This window comes from Indicator indicator, chromosome 7, assembly GCF_027791375.1.
Source record: "Indicator indicator isolate 239-I01 chromosome 7, UM_Iind_1.1, whole genome shotgun sequence".
In the NCBI taxonomy this organism is placed as follows: domain Eukaryota; kingdom Metazoa; phylum Chordata; class Aves; order Piciformes; family Indicatoridae; genus Indicator; species Indicator indicator.
The window spans coordinates 28712808-28733099 of NC_072016.1; the positions used below are offsets into that span (position 1 = coordinate 28712808).

The following is a 20292-nucleotide window of genomic DNA, read 5'->3' on the forward strand; positions in this document are numbered from 1 at the left end:
TCGAGCTCGCTGTGTTATCAGAGCCATCCACTTAGACCAGGTAGCATCTGTTGCATGATGTGGTGAAGAACCTTTGCCTTTGAACATCCAATTCAGAACTGGCAATCTAGGAGCTAGAAGAAGTTGTGACTCAGTTCCAATCACTTCAGAAGCAGCTTTCACTCCTTCATAAGCAGCTAAAATCTCTTTCTCTGTTGGAGTGTAGTTTGCCTCTGAGCCTCTGTAGCCACGACCCCAGAAACCAAGAGGACGTCCTCGTGTCTCCCCTGGAGCTCTTTGCCATAAGCACCAGGTTGGACCATTGTCACTCGCGGCCGTGTACAGAATGTTCTTAATGTCTGGACCAGTTCGGACAGGTCCCAGACCCATCGCTTGGACTACCTCTCGCTTGATCTGGTCAAAGGCTGCTTGTTGCTCAGGACCCCATTGGAAACTGTTTCTCTTTCGAGTCACATCATAGAGAGGTTTCACAATCTGACTGTATCCAGGAATGTGCAGTCTCCAAAATCCCACTATGCCTAGGAAGCGCAGAGTTTCTTTCTTGTTGATGGGATTTGCCATGGTGGAGACTCTGTTTATCACATCCATTGGGATGTGACGGCGACCATCTTGCCACCGCACTCCCAGAAACTGGATTTCTCTGGCAGGTCCTTTCACCTTGTCTCGCTTGATAGCGAAACCAGCTTGCAAGAGAATGTCAATGATTTTGTTACCTTTCTCGAAGACTTCTTCAGCAGTCTCACCCCAGACGATGATGTCATCGATGAACTGAATGTGTTCTGGAGCTCCATCTTTCTCCAAAGCATCATGGATCACTGCATGGCAGATGGTTGAACTGTGAATCCACCCCTGGGGCAAACGATTGAATGTGTACTGAATGCCTCTCCAGGTGAAAGCAAACTGAGGCCTGCATTCCTCTGCTATGGGAATAGAGAAGAAAGCATTAGCAATGTCTATGGTAGCATACCATTTGGCCTGCTTGGATTCCAGCTCATATTGGAGTTCCATCATGTCTGGTACAGCTGCACTCATGGGTGGAGTTACTTCATTCAAGGCACGGAAATCAACTGTCAGACGCCACTCTCCATTCTGCTTTCTCACAGGCCAGATTGGACTGTTGAAAGGTGAATGAGTTTTGCTGATGACCTTCTGACTCTCCAACTGACGAATCAAGTTTTGAATGGGCACCAAAGAGTCACGGTTGGTTCTGTATTGTCTGTGATGCACAGTTTGAGAAGCAACCGGCAGCTTTACATCCTCTATCTCATGTTGTCCAACAACTGCAGATTCATCTGAAAGCTCAGGTCTAATGGACAACTTCAATTTTCCTCCATCAATTTCTACAGTTGCTATTCCAAAAGCCCATTTGTAACCCTTAGGGTCTTTAAAACGCCCTTCTCTCAGAAAGTCAATTCCCAAAATACAAGGTGCATTAGGACCTGTTACAATAGTATGTTTCTTCCACTGCTTCCCAGTTAAACTTATATCAACCTCTATCTTAAACAACTCTTGAGATCCACCAGTGACTCCCTGAATAGTTATAGATTCTCCCCCTTGATAATTTGATGGTATGATGGTGCACTGAGCTCCTGTGTCAACCAAGGCCCTGTACTTCTGAAATTTTGAAGTGCCAGGCCACTGGATGTACACATCCCAATAGATTCTGTTATCTCCATTATCCCTTACCTCCTCCTGGCGTAAGGCAGGGCACCCCTAATGGTGGGGATTACCTCCACATGTACAGCTGGCACAACGTCCAGCACCAGAATTAGGATTACTGTTGGAGCTATCAGAGTTGTTCTGGGAAACTGAGGAAGCGACAGCTACCCTCCTGGTATTGCTACCTCGGGATCTGCCCCTCTGCAGCTCCCGTAACCTCTTGAAAAGATCAGAAGTTGGTTGACCATCCCATCTGTTCATGTTCTCACCAAACTGATCACGCAGAGTTATCCAGATACTGCCACGTGATTGCCTCTGCTGTCTGTTTTGGTTTGACCTATTCTGGAATGGCCTTCTTGGAGCACGTCTGTTCCTAACAGCTGAAACTTGTATCCATCTGGAGGAAGAGGAATCAGAATCATCCCCCTTCATCAAGTGGGATATGGAGGTTTTAAGTTCCTCCTTCAGCTCTTTCATGCAATTCTCCATCTTTCCAGACAGAGCCTCAATGGCTGAAACCAAAGAAGTACGTGCAAGACTATCCTCCAACTGCCTCATTTGGTCAGTGAAATGGCCAACAGTAGGAGGCACTCCACCATAATTTCTTGCCACAATCCTGCTTGCCAGAATAGTAGCATAATTAGGAGGAGCAAGCTTAATGAGCTTTTTGGCAAGGCCTGTTCCAACAGGAATTTCATCAGGATTCAGAGTCTTATGATCTGCATACATTACTTCTCTCACAGCAAACTCTCTCAGACGCTTGATTCCCTCAGCTATTGTGGTCCAAGGCTTAGGGTTCCATGGTAAATCATCTCTGCTGGGGTACCTCAGCGAGACTGCCAGTAGGAGGCGTGCCCACAGAGAAACTTTACCAATGCACTTGCCTAGGTGCCTGTCTATGCCAGTATCCTTTGAGAGCATCCCCAACTGAGAGGCCGACTTGTCACCTACCACCAATGCTGGGGCTCCCATATCAAAACACCTGGCTAGCCAAGACAGGACTGGCTCATTATCTCCTCTGATGTAATCCTTTCTCACATGTCTAATTTCCTGTCTGGGTGCATTAGGTGACTGTGTGTCATCCTCATCATCATCATCATCATCATCATCCTGAGGTCGCTGTCGCCATAATCCTATTTTAATCCTCCATTGAATTTCTTTGAGTTCAGAGGCACTACCAGCAGTTGCTAATCTACTAGGGTCTACATCCTGACCTACATCTCCATCATCCATGTGGGGTCTCAAGAGGTCTACCAGAGTTTTAAGGCTAACCCTCTCTTCCTCATCAGAAGGATCTTTCTTAACAGAGGGACCCTGAGTAGAAGGACCCTCATCTCCATCTGCACCATCTCCTGCAGCATCTGCATCTCCTCCTGCATCTCCTTTACGCTTTCTGCTTACAGTGGCCACCAAATTTACTGGATTGGTTTTCGCATTCACAACAGAGTTGGAAGAGCAAGTAGCCTTATGTCTTTCTTGACACAGTGCTATCAGTAGCCATATGATTATTCCAAAAAGCAACAAAATTAAGATTAAGGCTAGTACAAGATATCTAGGGTACCACTGGTTCCAAAGACCCTCTGTAGTTGTAAGAGGAGTAACAAACTCATATGTGTCTGCTAGCAGATCCATAGTTGAGTTACCATAGCTTCTTAGCCCAATAAGACCACAACAGAATTCACCAACATTCAGTAACTTGTTCTTAACCCAAAGAAATGACTTATATGCCACATATCTCACAATCTTGTCTGTCATGCAAGAAATGGCCCATCTGTAGACAATTGCACCGATAATAGATGAAATAGAATGACTCAGAATCCAAAACAGCTTCATTTTGCTTCCTAATCTGAGCAGAAATAAATCAAACAAGCAATCGAGCCCCGAGTTGGAGCGCCAAAAATAAAAAGTGTGTCAGTGTGAGCTGAAATTCCCCCCCACCGACAATAACCAGGCTAGCCCAGTCTGGAAGCAAATGAAAAGCTGTATTTACAAGCAGAGTCTAAAATCTACAATGAAATGCAATGAATATGTACAAATATACAAAATTCACAACATTCACAAATATATACAATCAACAGAAAAAAAGCACAATCGATCTCCCTTTGCTTCCCCCCAAGGGGACCCTCCCAAAGGGGCCTCCCTCTCCCAGGAGCTTCCCCCCCAGACCCCCCTGGACAGAGAAGCAGAGTTTAGTTAGAGCAGAAAGTTGTTAACTTAGCTGCCAAGGTCAGTGTGTTATCTTCAGCCAGAAGAGAAGAAGAAACAGCAGCCAGACAGCCCAGCAACTGCCCCCACTGCCGAACGCAGAATGTGCAGAGTGCCTACTTTGTTTTGGGTAATAGTTCTTAAACATTTCTATCTATCCAATGGAAGTGTTTAGAACAATCGTTATTTTGCTTTCTTACACTCAATAGTGACTTATTTACATTCTTTCACTTTCTCTGTTCTGAACTTTGCAAGGAAAAATTAAAAAGACAGTTTCAAACCATCACAGCAGGTGAGTCTCTGGCCAGCCTGATCTAGTGTGAGGTGTCCCTGCCCAGGGCAGGGGGGTTGGAACTAGATGATCCTTGTGGTCCCTTCCAACCCTGACTGATTCTATGATTCTATGTGCTGGGAACACACAATTTAAGGTGAATAGAAACCTGCAAGCATGCACAACTTATGCTGCAAAAATTCCCAAAGAAGGAGGTGAAATTGGAGGATTTTTTCCCCCCTGAAACCTGTGTGTGTTGGAGGGGAGGAGGCGGGTGAGCTGCCTCACCTTTGCCATGCATGGGCTAGGGAAGGAAAGAACGAAGTGGACCATAAACAGTCGTGCCTGCTGGAACCACCCTCCCAAAGAAATGCTTTTATGTATGTTTTTGTACACAGCAGCCTGCCTTGCTTACATTTATGAGGAGCAGCAATGACATCCTTCAAGGATGTTGTAAATCAATGCAATGAAGTAATTAAAAAACGCAGTTATTTCAGCAATGTGGAGTGGTGCTTGTATCTTACTCCTGCACAGCCCGCATGTTTCCATAGGAGTATGTTGGCCCAGGACTCTCGGTGGCAATGAGAAACGGGTGCCAGAGTGGGTTAGCAGCATCATAATATCCACAGGGAAACTATCCTGTAGGGGAAAGACCTACAAAGTTAGAAACACATTTTCTCTGCAAATCTATTTAGCAATGAAGTTTCTAAGTAACACAATTTTGCAATGTTTGGAATAGTATTTTCCTAAGCTTTTTTCTTTTTTCTTTTTCTTTTTTTCCTTCTTTCTCTCAAATATAAGCACATTGCATGACTACTTTTCTTCGGTCCGGATGGAATGAGGTTGCCACTGCCAGAGCACTCGCTGAATACAGCCTGCAGGTACCTCTCCAGTTACATTTCCGACCCTTTCAGAAGCTGTGAGAGCACAGAGACTAATTGTTCTTAAACTGGGAGCAGTGAAACAGAACTTTAATTTGCTACTGACATATGTCCCGGCTTTTAGAGAATTAAGTTATCCAATGACCTTTCATTAGTGGGTGTATTTTAAAACCGGCTTCAGAAGTCACAGCACTACTTCCCAGCTCAGCAGCCTTGCAGGCAGAAATGACGAATTTATGCTCTGGCATCTAAATCTACATTTGCTGATTCAAAGGAGCAGCTGCAGCCACAAGCCTATCTTCAACCAAACTTGATTATGTTCATCATTCCATGCAAACAGCTTAATATTTATTTGAGCAGCGACCAGTTCGCTCACTAGCGCTGTCTCAGCCTAGCTCGTTCCACGAGCACCCTCGTATCTCACGGCTCGGAGAAAAAAAACCTTCACGGTCCTGCCTCCCGCACCGGCCGCGAAACCAAGCAGACACCGAAAGCATTCTCAGCTTGCCGTGCCCGGCCACACCGGTTCTAGCGGAGGCGGAAACCGCCTTTCGTCTTCTCTTTGGCGCCGCCGGAGCGCAGCTGCGCTGATTGGCCTCTTTGAATCATCTCGGCGCGTCACGATTGGCGGAATGTGACGGCGCGCGGCTAGTTCGAATGTGCAGTGCCCGCCCCCGAGCGGTCCTCCGGCCATCCTTGCAGCGGGGAGCGGTTTCCGCGGCGGCTCCTCAGGTGAGGGCGAGCAGAGCTGGCGAGAGGGTTTAGGGGGCTTCGGACTGGCGCTGGCCTCGCGGAGGGGCTGCTGCGCTGGTTTTCCGTAGCTGCTTGCGTGCGCGGCCGCGTAACGTCTGCAGGAGCTGCTTTTTTTCGCGCAGGGCTGAGGCTGGCGGATGGCGCAGGGTCGGCCGTTTCTCAGCCTCTGCCGCGCTTAGCCCTTGCTCCACCGGAGGGGTGGCGGAGGAGGTCCCGCTCTCCGGCAGGGCAGCGCGCTGGGTCACGCCACGTCCCTGTCCCTGCCTGATCCGGGCGAGGTCGTCCTTGAGAGTTGGGGAGGGAGGTGGTGGGGCGTTAGCTGCTAGAGTAGTTGCTTGAGGCTTCAGCTGTCTGTGAGCCCCGCAGCAGGGTGGCGGTTTCCAGGTGTTGCGCCCTGTGACAGCAGAGTAGGAGCTGGGCCGAAAAGAACGCGTGCTTCTGTGCGGTTAGTGGCGAGCACTCGCTGCCTTTCCTGCTTCGTTAGCGAGTGCCCGGGCTCCGAAGCTTCCTCTGGAGCTGCAGGTAGCAGCAAAATTCTCTCATTACCTTGCAACATTTCCTAACCTGGTACTACAACTCAGCTGTGCTTAGTGGAGGAGGTCAGGAGTCACATGGAAGGTGTGAACTGCCAGTCCCGTCAGGTGCTAGAGCCTCCTACTATTTTGTGCCTGATAATGCAGATTTAGGGTCGTAGCTCTGAAGACTGTTCAGTGTAATTATCACGTAATCGGCTACTGCTGTCCCTTTATATGTGCTAACTTCAAACCCTGTGATTTCAGACAGTAGGGCTCCTGCTAATTATAACTATTTAAAACTGATGCTTAGAGTGTGTTTTTTCAGTTACTTGGAGGAGCTTTCTTCACAAAAGCATCTTTTTCCTTTGTGTAAGTGCCCACTGATGCTTTAGGATGTAGCTTTTTAGATGGAATCCCGAATAAAAAGCTGTATTTTTACTGAGAGTGGTAGGTGTTCCACCTTATATCCTAATCATGTAAGGTAGTACTAGCTTCTAAAGACTTGGCTTAATTTCAATGACTTGGCAGTGTTTGGTACAGCAACCTCTCATGGCTTTTTTTTCTGTTCATTTCAGGGGTAACCATAATAATGGATGATTACGTAAAAATAGAGAAGATTGGGGAAGGTAAGTATGGAGAATTGTGAGTCTTGCAGTGCTCAACAGTTTATCAAGTGTTGTAGAAGCTCTGTGCATTCTGTTCTGTTGTTCAACTGATTGGCAAAGCCTCTGATTTACTGCTGTAACTATCCCTTTGTGTGGAGTTTTCAGACTGCCTTTCTTTTGAAGATGATACGGTCTAGTTGAAACAACTGATCAACGTTGAGAAGTATTTGCCTTTATATTAATGACTATTGGTGTCATTTTCCTGCAAGAGCTGGGGAAAATGTTCTTAGGCCTGAAACCAGCTTTCCAGTTTAGGAAGCTCCTGCACTTTCTTGTAGGAATTTCTTTACCAGTTGCTTCTGAAGTTACACTGTGTGGTATATTTATTTTGCTTGGAACTGCTGGTAGGTAGTAGTGGCTTGTGGATTGTTCTGCTTGGATTAATTCTGGTCATTCCACATGTCAAAGAGAAAAAGAGCACACTGTAAACCTCCGGAGAAGTGAATTTTAACAATTTTACTGTAAGGCACAAAGAAGATCCTTTCTGTGCAGAGGATCATCACAAGCTCCCTTTCACTGGAAATCCAGTCCATGCTACATGGAAGTCAGTATGTTTGACAATGCTTGACCTTTATGTAGACTTGAGAATTTGCAGTATGTTACTCTGAGAAGGTACTCTAAGGTAACTGCATGATGTATGGGTTTGAATCTAATAACAAAGAAACTAGTTTGAACTTAATCTGAGAGATTAATACTTCAAGAAAGAGCATACTTAAGATATCTTGTCTTGTTAAGGGTTCTATCTCTGTGAACACTGATAAATAAAATAATTATTGGTTTCAGTTTTACCACTGGCTCCAGTTTTAGCTTCTGCTGAGACCCACAACACTACCTTTTCCTGCACTGGCAGTTGTGCTAGAACTATTTATATAGGTCTGACCAATGGATGGATAGACCTCTGACTGCAGAGGGATTACTTTATTCACAGCTAAACTTCTGGCATTTAATACGATGTACCAATGGCAAAATTATAACCCTTTGGGGATTAAGAGGTATAATGACCTTGCCTGAAAATTAATCACCCTGAAATCAAATAGTATCTGATTTTTACACCTACATTTTCCAAGTGTTTGAGTTTTATACTTAGGCCACACAGTACCCTGCCCTAACAAATACTGTTTATGGCATGCTTTAAACAATAGTACTGCATGGTTAAATACCAAAAATTAAGTTGTGGGTTGTAATCAAGCCAAATACTTTAAAACTTGGTTGCAAGGACTCTTTCTTACGTTAGGAGTTCTTATTTGCAATGACTTCTCTGTACCTGGGCTGGTATTTCCTTTGTACCTTTCACTGTCTTTTTGTTCAGGTACCTATGGTGTTGTGTATAAAGGTCGGCACAAAACCACAGGCCAAGTGGTTGCAATGAAGAAAATACGTCTAGAAAGTGAGGAGGAAGGTGTTCCAAGTACTGCTATCCGAGAAATTTCTTTATTAAAAGAGCTGCATCATCCCAATGTAGTCTGGTATGCATATACTGGTGTTTAGCTAAACTCTTTGAAAGGTGCTAGGTCCCTTCAGATTTTTCCACCATTCTAAAGAGGCGAGAGCTGGTCTGCTTAGTAGCAAATAGCTCTGGTTCCAAATCCTGTGTTTATGCCAGTTTTCTGATTAAGACTTCTTCATCGCCTCTTCCCATTTTAGGAATCTAGTTTTTGTTGATTTTTGTAATCTGTGTAAATTATCTGCAGAGTGGTTATTGTCAGAAGGGAGATGGCATACCTTATGAAAACGGGTTAAAGCTGTTACTTTAGTTGGTCTCAATTGTATTTGCCACCTCAGAACAGACCATTTGACTTTAGTGTACTTATGTGAGCCTCTGCTATCAATCACTTCCTTGTTTTGTGGCAGAGATTTACATGTTGTGTTATGACACTGTCATAGCTGGCACAGCTGAGCTGTAAGTGAAACTTTCATCAGTGACTACTTGACATGTAGAATTGATGGTAGCTATTGTCTTTCCCACAAAATATTTACTTGCTCTTTGATGCAGCAAAATACTTTTTCTCTAATGTGCCTTGAAACTGGACAAGTTCCAGCTGTGCAATGTGTCAATGTATGTATGGCTTGGTTTAGGAACTCTTGTAATCTATCAAGGATGAAAGAGATACTGAAAAACCTGTGTAAAACCTGCTGTTTACTAGGTTCCTATTATAATATTCTTTTAAACTGTCCTAGTAATTCAGGCTCCACAGTAATAAGCCAGCCTCTTTTCAAAGAGAAGAGAGGGACTAACACCCACAGCCTTTACTAACGGCAGCAATTTTTTCCTCAGACTTCCTGTGTCCAATATGAGATATGAGGGAACCTCAGTTTAAGAGGAAGCATATAGGTTTTTATCTGTCTAATGCTACTTCAGATATACTTGATTTTCTTGATGACCGCATAACTCACTAAGTCTGTTAGTTTTTGAGGTGTGAAAGCTTTTTCAGACTTTCATAACAGGAACTCAGAAATGTCACTTTGTATCCCTGCTGAGAGGGGAAATGTAACCATGAGTCACACGCATTTTGCAATGAAGTTGATCCTACACTTGATTTTAGTCTTCAGGACGTTCTTATGCAGGATTCAAGACTGTACCTCATCTTTGAATTCCTTTCCATGGATCTCAAGAAATACTTGGATATTATTCCATCTGGCCAGTATTTGGATCGTTCCCGTGTTAAGGTAATGAGGACAATTTCTTAATATAAGATAAATTAAAGATGACCTACAAAACTGTAAGCAGGTCTTTTATTTTCAGTGTAATTAACTCCTTGAGGAGAAATGAAAGGTTAAAGCAGTGGGTATGGATAATAAGATGAATGAGAGTTTTGTCTCAAATGCTGTTTCAAATTCTTTTAATTACTAGAATTAAACTGCCTTAAAATAAGCTTAATTAATTTGCATGGCTCTGTGATTGATATTAACTCCATATTTGCAACACTTTGGATCTCCATGTCGTACTCCTATGGGGAGGGCTAGTGTAAGGGAACAGCTTTATGTTACAGAATGTAATGTGCCCATGTGGCCAAGAAAGCCAGTAGCATCCTGGGCCGTATTAAGAAGAGTTTGGCAAGCAGGTCAAGGGAGGTTCTCCTCCCCTTCTAGTTTGCCCTGGTGAGGCCACATCTGGAGTATTTGGTCTAGTTCTGGGCCCCTCAGATCAAGGACAGGGACTTGTTGGTACAGCAAAGGCCTACAAAGATGATAAGAGGACTTGGGAAGAATTGGGTCTTTTTAGTCTAGAAAAAGAAGGTTGAGGGAGGATCTCGTAAATGGTTATAAATACTTAAAGGGCAGGTGTCAGAAGGATCGGCCCAGTCTTTTTTCAGTGGTGCCCAGTGACAGGACAAGGGATAATGGGCACAAACTTGAACATAAAAAGCTCTATCTAAATGTGAGGAGGAACTTCTCTACTTTGAGGGTGACAGAACAGTGGAACAGGTTGCCCAGAGTGGTGGTAGAGTCTCCATCTCTGGAGACATACAGAACTTGCTTAGCTGTGTTCCTGTGTGACCTTCCCTAGGTGAACCTGCCTTGACAGGGGGGTTGGACTTGATCTCCAGAGGTCCTTTCCAACCCCTACCATTCTGTGATAACATTAATTTTCTTTCTTCTGCTATATTCTTTCTAGAGTTATTTGTATCAAATCTTGCAAGGTATTGTCTTCTGCCATTCAAGAAGGGTTCTGCACAGAGATTTAAAACCTCAGAATCTCTTAATAGATGACAAGGGAGTGATTAAACTGGCGGATTTTGGATTGGCTCGAGCCTTTGGAATTCCAGTGCGGGTGTACACTCATGAAGTGAGTGAGTTGGAACATTCTTTTGGATGATTTGAGCAATGCTTACTAGCTTCCTGGTAATAACTGAATATGAAACAACTAAAAAGGATTTACAGAGGTTTTTGATAGTTTGACTTCAAAAGTCATATTTTAGTTTTGTTTTATTCAATGGCTTTCCACCTCCCTGACTGGTTTTACTCTAAGGTTCCAAAGCACATATGAATTCCACCTACGAATTCTTAACAATGAACTGTATGGGCCAGAACTTGTTGTTCACTGACTTGTAAGGGTGGTTTTGCTTCACAAAGTACTGAAGTTTGTTGAGGATTTTAGTGGCTAACTGTAGTAACTGCTATGCTATTTCTACTGCTTTGCTTGCAGTAGAAACTACTGCAATAGTGTTTGTCATGTTTGCCTAAAGCTTCTAGCACTGAATATTTTAACAACAAAACCTGAACGCTGCTTAATAATGAATGAGCCGTTGTGCTTGCAGTCAAATAGAGAACCAGTTTCTACAAATTTCTAAAAAAAAAAAAATTTCTTCTTCAATAGGTAGTGACACTGTGGTACAGATCTCCAGAGGTATTGCTAGGATCTGCTCGTTACTCTACTCCTGTAGATATATGGAGCATAGGTACCATATTCGCTGAGCTGGCAACTAAAAAGCCACTTTTCCATGGGGACTCAGAAATTGACCAGCTCTTCAGAATCTTCAGGTATGTCAGGCTGAAACATTTCTACTTGTGCAGCACTGCACACTGGTGCCATGTGCTTATTAAAACTATAGTTTTACATATAGATTTCAGACTAACTGCTTAATATTTTGCTTATACTTGTGTAGAGCTCTAGGGACCCCCAACAACGATGTATGGCCTGAAGTGGAATCTCTACAGGACTATAAAAACACATTCCCAAAATGGAAACCTGGCAGCCTTGCAACACAAGTCAAAAACTTAGATGAAGATGGACTTGATCTGCTGTCTGTAAGTAGTTTGTCTTAAACTGCTGATTAAAAAAAAAAAAGAGCTAGAATGAAGATACAGAGGTCTTTAAACTATCAGCAGCGGTATGGGTTCTTCTTGTAAAACTGATACCTTGTGTGGCACTCACTTTCGCAAATAACAGATAACTAGACTGCTCATTAAGCAGTTATGCCTCAGCTTTTTTATACTAGCAGGCCAGGTACAACTTGAAAGTAATGATGAAATTTTATAAACAGGTCTAAGCTGAAGTCTTTTGCTCTAAAACTGTAGTTATCATCACCTTCCTGTTGGCAGCACTAAGCGTGATGTGGCTCTGTGACTGCTGATACAATTGGAAATGTCTTTCTTTCATGGTAGCATTTTCATGGTTCATTTTATAGTGAATAAACCCACAGCTTTCATGACAATCTTAACTGAATAATCAGTGATAGAAACAGCTAAATTTATTGATTAGCTGTGAAACCAGGTGCTTAGTTTGTCTGTAGTATCTATCAACTGCCTTTAAATTTTGAGCTACCTTTTTTTGACTGTAGTGGGTTAACCTTTTAAATAGGTCTATTTTGTGTCAACTGAGTTCAACTCCATGGCCACAGAACTGAACTACCATGCTAAGATTTCATTTTACAGTTTTCATCAGCCTTTTCCATTTAGTGCTCTTCCAGCTCATGTGCTGCCACTGCAGCCTAATTTTGCTTAGATGTACCTAAGCATAAGAACATCAGTGACTTCTAAAGCTGCATTCGTACAGTGCAGGCTTGCGTGTGGGAGTGTGGGCTGGGTGTTCTGGGTCTTAGGATAAGCTGAAACTTCAGAACCATCTCAGTACAAGGGGAACTTTGTACAGCAGTTACCTGTGTAGCTGGCTCATGGTTTTAAGCAGTCCTTTCTGGTACTGGTAGGGCTATGTACTCTGAATGAAGTGGTGTTACTGAAGAAGCCCAGATGACCACAACTTCTCACAATTTTTCTTTGAAAACTGAGCCACAGGTCAGACTGACAATTTGAACAACAGGTGTTAAATGCATAGTTGGTTTGGATGTCTCTCTGAACCCTGTAGCAGTATTGTTTTACACAGAGAACTGACTTAATTCCTGTGTCCACTGACAGCATCATTTTTAAATAAGTCTGAAGTGGAATTGTTACTGATTGTGTTTACAAACTAAAATCAATAGAACAGGCAAGTGAATCTTGTTGATATGGTCATGTAACTGGCCTGCTAAGTAATCATCTGAGCTTAATTGTGGTTTTGTTGTGTAAAACCAATGTTTTAGGATGCTGCTAATTAAGGCAAAAAACCCTACTAGTTCCTCAAATGGGTTAACAAAATGGTATTAACAAAATAGTAATCTGTGGTAGTTTTATTTCAAAACATATTAAATTCTGTAAAATCTTGTATAGTTTTCCTTAAACATTGATTTTTTTTTTTTTTTTTTTTTGCTTCCAGCCTGTGACAGTGGTATGGCTGAATTCTTAAGCACATGGAATCCATTTAAGTTTTTTATGGCACTTACAAGCCTGAAGCAGTAACATAACTTTAAAGGCAGCACAAGTGAATGCTTCCTTCTAGAGAACAAGCTCAGATGTATCAATGAAAGTGCTGATTTCTCCTTCTATAGATGATTGTAAATAGAAGTAGTATGTAAAATAACTGTATCTGAAAATGGGTTACATAGTTTTGTTAAGACTTGAGTGAGATTGTAGGCTTAAGACCTTCATAAGGTAAAGCACTTCTGTGGCCAGCATTTCAAAGCTTTTAATGGCTGTCATCAGAAACTTTGGTGTCCCAGACTAAGTTCCAGGAAAAACCCTGTTCCAGACTGCTCAGAGAAGAAATGGTCACTTTACCTATCAGCTGAAGTGCTGCAGTCTCAATGTCACAGAATCCTGTTTTTCAGAGAAATGTGCACCTTTTTGTCAGAGTCAAATTTAAGAGGCCCTTTGATACCAATATTAGCTATAGCACACTGCTGTGCTGGGGTGTAGCTAATGGGGACCTGTCACAAGGTAAAATTGGACATGCAAGGTTAAATCTCAACACAGAATGCATTTAGCGGGAGTTCAGAGAATATGAATACAAATTCAGTGGTGTAAAGCAACTTGGTAAGACTTCTAGGATGAAGTCTAAAGACAGTTAAATGTCAAGACTGAATACCAGGCAGAGGAATAGTGGTGAAGCTTTTTTTCTGGAAGACAAATTGGTTGGGATGTGGGAGAAACAGCTGGTAGAAACCTGATTACTTGTGTTTGAAGTGCACTTTCCTTTACTAAGGAGAAATCAAAGTAAAAGGACTGCAGAGACTTTGCTAGTTTTAGGTCTAGTAGAAAACTGCTTCATTCCTTTCCTCTTTCTGGCCTCTGTAAATAGATGCAGGTTTGTGGTTTGCTGGTTGGTTTTGGTGGTGATGGTTTTGGTGTGGTTTTGTTTTTGTTTGTTTTTTTAATTTTATTTTTAAACTGCTAGCAAAACAAATTTATTTCATGTTCTAAAGTTCTGGGGACTACTTTAGTGGCTGGGCATCCTCTCTAGTTTAGACTCTGGGTTTCTTGACTCCTACATGCTAGTATACAACTTTCCTACTTGGACTCTAAAAGTAACTGCTTGCTCATTTTAACTGCTGCATCAAGCTTATTGAGAAGCTGAGACTAGTAACACAGAGTGGCAATAATTTATTTCAGTATCCCAATAGATTCATGGCTTGGTTACTGAATGGGAGGATAAATGTTTCATCCTATTCTGAGATGTTATGCATTTCTACTGATTCGTAGGTGAAAATAACCTCTTCCTCTATGAGAAATCGTGGAATGAAGGGGGAAAACATGTCTTCATGGATATTTGATTATTCCTGTGGTTAAATGTTTACCTATTTCACATGATGTCAGCTCCCATTTCATGAAGAAGTAAATATGTTTGGGTTTTTTTCCTTCCAGAAAATGCTGATTTATGATCCTGCAAAAAGAATTTCTGGCAAAATGGCTTTGAACCATCCATATTTTGATGACTTGGACAAATCCACTCTTCCTGCTAATCTGATTAAGAAATAATAGACCTTTGGATTAAATCACCCAGAGAGAGAGATGTGATTACTTTTAAGTATTTCTGTAACTGAAACTGTTGAGTTAATTTGGTTGTTAAGTGTTATGTAAAAATTAACCTATTAGTGTTGATTCCATATACGATGCAAATATTGCTGCCATTAATGCAGTGATTTTTCTATAAATAAAGCTTTACTTTCAGAGAAGGGCTGAAGTTATTTCCAAACTATGGGTGGTCTACAAGACAGTTTTCTTTGGAATGTGCTGGTGAGGTGTCACTTGTCTTAAAAGCAGCTAATCTAAACTATTAAACTGCTGTTTGTGAAATGATGGGAAGATACAACAGGAAATTCAGCAGAAGGTTGAGTTGGTCCAGTGAAATGTCAGTTACAATTCTACCTGAGTGTGACAATGGGCCAAAGATATTTGGAATTCAGGTATTTAAGAGTTGCAGCTTACCATTCAAGCCAAGTAGATGGCCAAACATGTTTTAGGGTTTGAGTTTTTGAAGGTGTTTAGAAAAATCCTTGTTCTGTATGCTTTTCTGTTTTCTCAGAGGCCCAAGAATTTATCTGGGTGTCAGCATATTAGCTTGTGACAGGCACAGTTTCAACTGCCAGAGCAGCTATAGTGGGACATCTTAAATTTTATATGGACTGTCTATATATCAATGTGTAACTAAATGCTTAAGAGGGCCTCTTCCAAATGCTAACAGTAATATTGTTGTCCTCTGATTAAAGGTAGAGCCCCTGGATTATGCTTGAATTTGCTAACAAGTCTGTCTTCATATAGGAATAGTGAAGTAAATGTTGACTTAATATGGCTGCCAGGAATCTTAATTCTAAACTGAGATGCTATGTGCCTATGGACTTCCTTATGATTAAAGCTTTCTAAAGCTTGCCAGTATTTAACTTTACAAGTGAGAGTATTGTAAAAAGTTGAAATGCAATTCAAAGGCACACTCATGATTGTTTATTAGGTGTCCAGTTGGCTTTTGGATAAATAACAGTGGGGTGTGCATCTGTCTTCAGGTTTTATTGGATCTAAGCTTGATAGCTAAGGGCCAAAGCTTACAGCTAAGTGTAGAATGGTAATGAAGGCACTTAGTTTCTAAACGAGGTATGCGAAAAGAACAAAATAAACTCTTCATAAATAGTGAGATTTGTAAGAGCCTTGTCCTACAGCTGCTGAAGAGAGACAAAAGCAATATAGATGACATTCCATCCCTCGGCTGCTTATGTATTGATAAGTAGCTGGAAGTGGTTAGACCTAGGTTTTGTTAACAAGTAGCATTTTTAGATGTAAATATCGGTTGGGGTGTTAGTGTTGTCATCTGTGGAGTGCTTCTTAAAGTGTCTGGATGTTGTCAACTTAATGCACTTTTTTAACAGTGGAGAGCCAAGAAGAGGTTTTGTGTGTAATTGCTTATACAGAAAGTTATTTTTTAATTGAAGGTAGAGGAAAAGATTGCTGACTCCTTTCTATTAACACATCTAATAACAGGATACAATATCAAGACAGATTAAACTAAGGATCTAATTTATCTGCTTTTGAATGTAGTACTTTGACATGAGCTTTACAGGCTGAAGGACGGTATTGTTGGTGCTAGCTGTCTAGAAAAATAAAACAAGGAGAACCTGTTAGCAACTACTCTGCAAATCAGAAATTTGTCTGTTTAATCAAATACTGGGTACCTTAACATCTAGTTTCTCTTCCTATTGGGCGAACTTTTACTTGAGTTCCTTTTTGGAGAAGGCTTTGATAGGCGAATTTGGATTTTTTTTTTTTTTTTTGTTTGTTTGTTTGTTTGCAATACTGGTAAAGCTCTGTTTTGGTCACTAACAATGTCCATCTGACTGAAGCCAGGTAAGGTAGTGAATATACCCATAGTGACCCATTTCAGTATATTCCCTATGAAATACAGTGCAAAGATGCAGATAAGAGAAAAACACATCTACACTTTGTGGTCTAGCCTCAGTGTCCGGAAAGTCTGTAACGCTCAAATTGTGGCCACCTGAAACTCCATTTTGTACTGCTGGAAACAGGGTGCTTTGCACTTTGGAGAATTACCTCACTGAGTAACAATTATCAGCCCTGTTGATAATAAAATTGTGTTTTGTGAGAATTGAATTGTCATAGTAGAATACTTGCCCTTCAGTTGAGGAAATCATAGCGCTTTGCAGGGTTTTGTTGGTTCCTAATTTTTATTAGGATTTTTAGGCAACTGAATTATACTGAACTTAACAATTGGATATGGACCTACCAGGCAATAGCTATTTTGTATAGCTTCACATGGAGAATTAACTGAAAGTAGAAAACAGTATCTTATCTGAAGTAACTAGAAATCATGTATTAAGGGTGGGTGTGTTTTTTTTCTTCCCACTGCAGTAGATTTAGTGCTAAGTTTCTTACTAATTGGGTTACTAAGTGCATACTATTATTATTGCCTACTGTGTTGCATTTAAATTACGTTTATGGGCTTCTTTTAGTGTCAGTGATCATCCATTATGGTAGGGGGGCAGCCTGATCTAGTTGGAGGCTGACTGCACGGTGGTGGGACAAAATGACCTCTGAGGGTCCCTTCCAACTCAGTGCAATCTGTGAATCTGTAAAAGCTCTACAAGTTTGCATTATTTTCTTCTAAATATTGCAGAAGTAGAGGTGGGATTACTTTATTTAAAAGTAGCTTGCTCTTGGTTGAATAAAGTTCCAAAATGTTTCATCAGTATTACCTCTGGTGCTCTGGCTGCTGCTCAGTAGCATGCTCTAGAGCAAAGGCAAAGCCCGGCAGGGAATGTCAGACTGAACTTGCTGTTTCATTTCATTTGCTTATCTTCCACCCCATTAAAGTAGTGCAGATGAGAAAGCTTAGTGTATATAAGAATATGATTTTGCACAGTGTGTCGGTGTGAGCTGAAATTCCCCCCCACCAACAACAACCAGGCTAGCTCAGTCTGGAAGCAAATGAAAAGCTGTATTTACAAGCAGAGTCTAAAATCTACAATGAAATGCAATGAATATGTACAAATATACAAAATTCACAACATTCACAAATATATACAATCAACAGAAAAGCACAACCAATCTCCCTTTGCTTCCCCCCAAGGGGACCCTCCCAAAGGGGCCTCTCTCTCCCAGGAGCTTCCTCCCCAGACCCCCCTGGACAGAGAAGCAGAGTTAGTTAAGCAGAAAGTTGTTAACTTAGCTGCCAAGGTCAGTGTGTTATCTTCAGCCAGAAGAGAAGAAGAAACAGCAGCCAGACAGCCCAGCAACTGCCCCCACTGCCGAATGCAGAATGTGCAGAGTGCCCACTTTGTTTTGGGTAATAGTTCTTAAACATTTCTATCTATCCAATGGAAGTGTTTAGAACAATCGTTATTTTGCTTTCTTACACCCAGTAGTGACTTATTTACATTCTTTCACTTTCTCTGTTCTGAACTTTGCAAAGAAAAATTAAAAAGACAGTTTCAAACCATCACAGTCCACCCCTTCTAAACAATTCCATTGGCTGCTACTATCATTTATCTAATCTAAAATAATATCTACAACAATAGGTGAATAAAGACCATAGTCCATTCCGGCTATCTCAGATGTAGATGATTCAAAAGAGTCAAATCACAGGAAAAACAGCAAACAGCTTGTTTCCTCGCAGATGGAGCGAAGAAAGGAACAGGGACTCTCAGGTGACTCAGGGCTCTCAGGGTTCGTGCACCGTAGATCTCATGGACTCTCCTCTTGGGCGCGATGCTGTGTCTGCGCAACACTCTGAATTTAACCTCTCTCAGCCAAAGTTAGATTTCTTTGTGGAATGCACTGAATTTCACCATTTTCTTGCATCACCCAATAGGTGTGACCAGGACCTTCAGCAGAAACCACCCCTCGGACAGGTTTGGCCTCTCCTGAAGGAGAAAATACCCAAACAGTTTTGCCTAACAGATTCTTTTCTCTGATAACAGGAACTCTATCACCTTCTTCCTTTCGCAACAAATCTGATTGGGCAGGTCCAGCTCGATTCACTGAACCTCTACTATTCACCAACCAGGTTGCTTGTGCTAAATGTTTCTCCCAGTTTTTCAAAGATCCACCCCCCCATGGCTTTGAGAGTGGTTTTCAGCAAACCGTTGTAGCGTTCGATCTTCCCTGCATCTGGTGCATAGTAGGGAATGTGGAATATCCACTCGATGCCGTGCTCTTTGGCCCAGTTTTTTACAAGATTGTTCTTGAAATGAGTTCCATTGTCTGACTCAATCCTCTCTGGAGTTCCATGTCTCCACAGGATTTGTCTCTTCAGGCCAAGAATGGTGTTCCGTGCAGTTGCATGAGGAACTGGATAAGTTTCCAGCCATCCAGTGCTTGCCTCTACCATAGTCAGCACATACTGCTTACCAGATGGAGAACGAGGTAGAGTGATGTAGTCAATCTGCCAGGCTTCACCATACTTGTACTTGGACCATCGGTCACCGTACCACAAGGGCTTGATCCGCTTTGCCTGCTTAATAGCAGCACAAATGTCACAGTCATGGATGACTTGTGTGATAGCATCCATGGAAATGTCAATGGATCTGTCACGAGCCCATCGGTAGGTTGCATCTCTGCCTTGATGTCCTGACGAGTCATGGGCCCACCGAGCTAAGAACAGCTCACCTCGGTGTTTCCAGTCAAGATCAGGATCAGAGTTTGTATCCACCTGGGAAACTCTTGCAGCTAGATCTGCCTGATGGTTGTGGTGTTGTTCCTCTGTAGCTTTGCTCTTAGGAATGTGAGCATCGATGTGTCTCACTTTCACTGGGATTCTCTCAATGCGAGCAGCAATGTCTTGCCACAGATCTGCAGCCCAGATTGGCTTTCCTTTCCTCTGCCAGCCATTCTTCTTCCAGTCTTTCAGCCAACCCCACAAGGCATTGGCTACCATCCAAGAGTCGGTGTAGAGATAAAGCTTTGGCCATCTCTCACGTTCATCTATGTTAAGAGCTAGCTGGACAGCTTTTACATCTGCGAATTGACTGGATTCTCCTTCTCCATCTCTCGCTTCTGCAACTCTGTGCGTTGGACTCCACACTGCAGATTTCCATCTCCGCTTGTTCCCAACCAGACGACAGGAACCGTCTGTGAACAAAGCATATCTCTTTTCATCATCAGACAGATCACTGTAAGGAGGAGCTTCCTCAACACGAGTTACTCTCTCCTCTGGAGGTTTAGCACAACTTGTGCCTTCTGGCCAGTTTGTGATCACCTCCACCAAACCAGGCCTTTCGAGATTTCCCATTCGAGCTCGCTGTGTTATCAGAGCCATCCACTTAGACCAGGTAGCATCTGTTGCATGATGTGGTGAAGAACCTTTGCCTTTGAACATCCAATTCAGAACTGGCAATCTAGGAGCTAGAAGAAGTTGTGACTCAGTTCCAATCACTTCAGAAGCAGCTTTCACTCCTTCATAAGCAGCTAAAATCTCTTTCTCTGTTGGAGTGTAGTTTGCCTCTGAGCCTCTGTAGCCACGACCCCAGAAACCAAGAGGACGTCCTCGTGTCTCCGCTGGAGCTCTTTGCCATAAGCACCAGGTT

At 42.3% G+C, this 20292-nt stretch overlaps 1 protein-coding gene across 1 annotated transcript; it reads left to right on the forward strand.

Annotated features, from left to right (window-relative positions):
• Window positions 1–6873: 6873 nt before the first annotated feature.
• CDK1 (cyclin dependent kinase 1) lies at window positions 6874–14740 on the forward strand. The gene is made up of 7 exons (XM_054382199.1): window positions 6874–6910; window positions 8259–8415; window positions 9493–9616; window positions 10566–10736; window positions 11268–11431; window positions 11557–11698; window positions 14627–14740. The coding sequence occupies exons 1-7, from the start codon at window positions 6874–6876 to the stop codon at window positions 14738–14740; spliced, it is 909 nt and encodes a 302-aa protein (XP_054238174.1).
• Window positions 14741–20292: the final 5552 nt, after the last annotated feature.

What these genes read in the sequence shown, in the direction of transcription:
- CDK1 (XM_054382199.1), top strand. Translation starts at nt 6,874, where the DNA reads ATGGATGATTACGTAAAAATAGAGAAGATTGGGGAAG. An exon ending in AATAGAGAAGATTGGGGAAG is followed by an intron (nt 6,911 to 8,258) that starts GTAAGTATGGAG and finishes CTTTTTGTTCAG; the next exon opens with GTACCTATGGTGTTGTGTAT. An exon ending in CAGCTCTTCAGAATCTTCAG is followed by an intron (nt 11,432 to 11,556) that starts GTATGTCAGGCT and finishes ATACTTGTGTAG; the next exon opens with AGCTCTAGGGACCCCCAACA.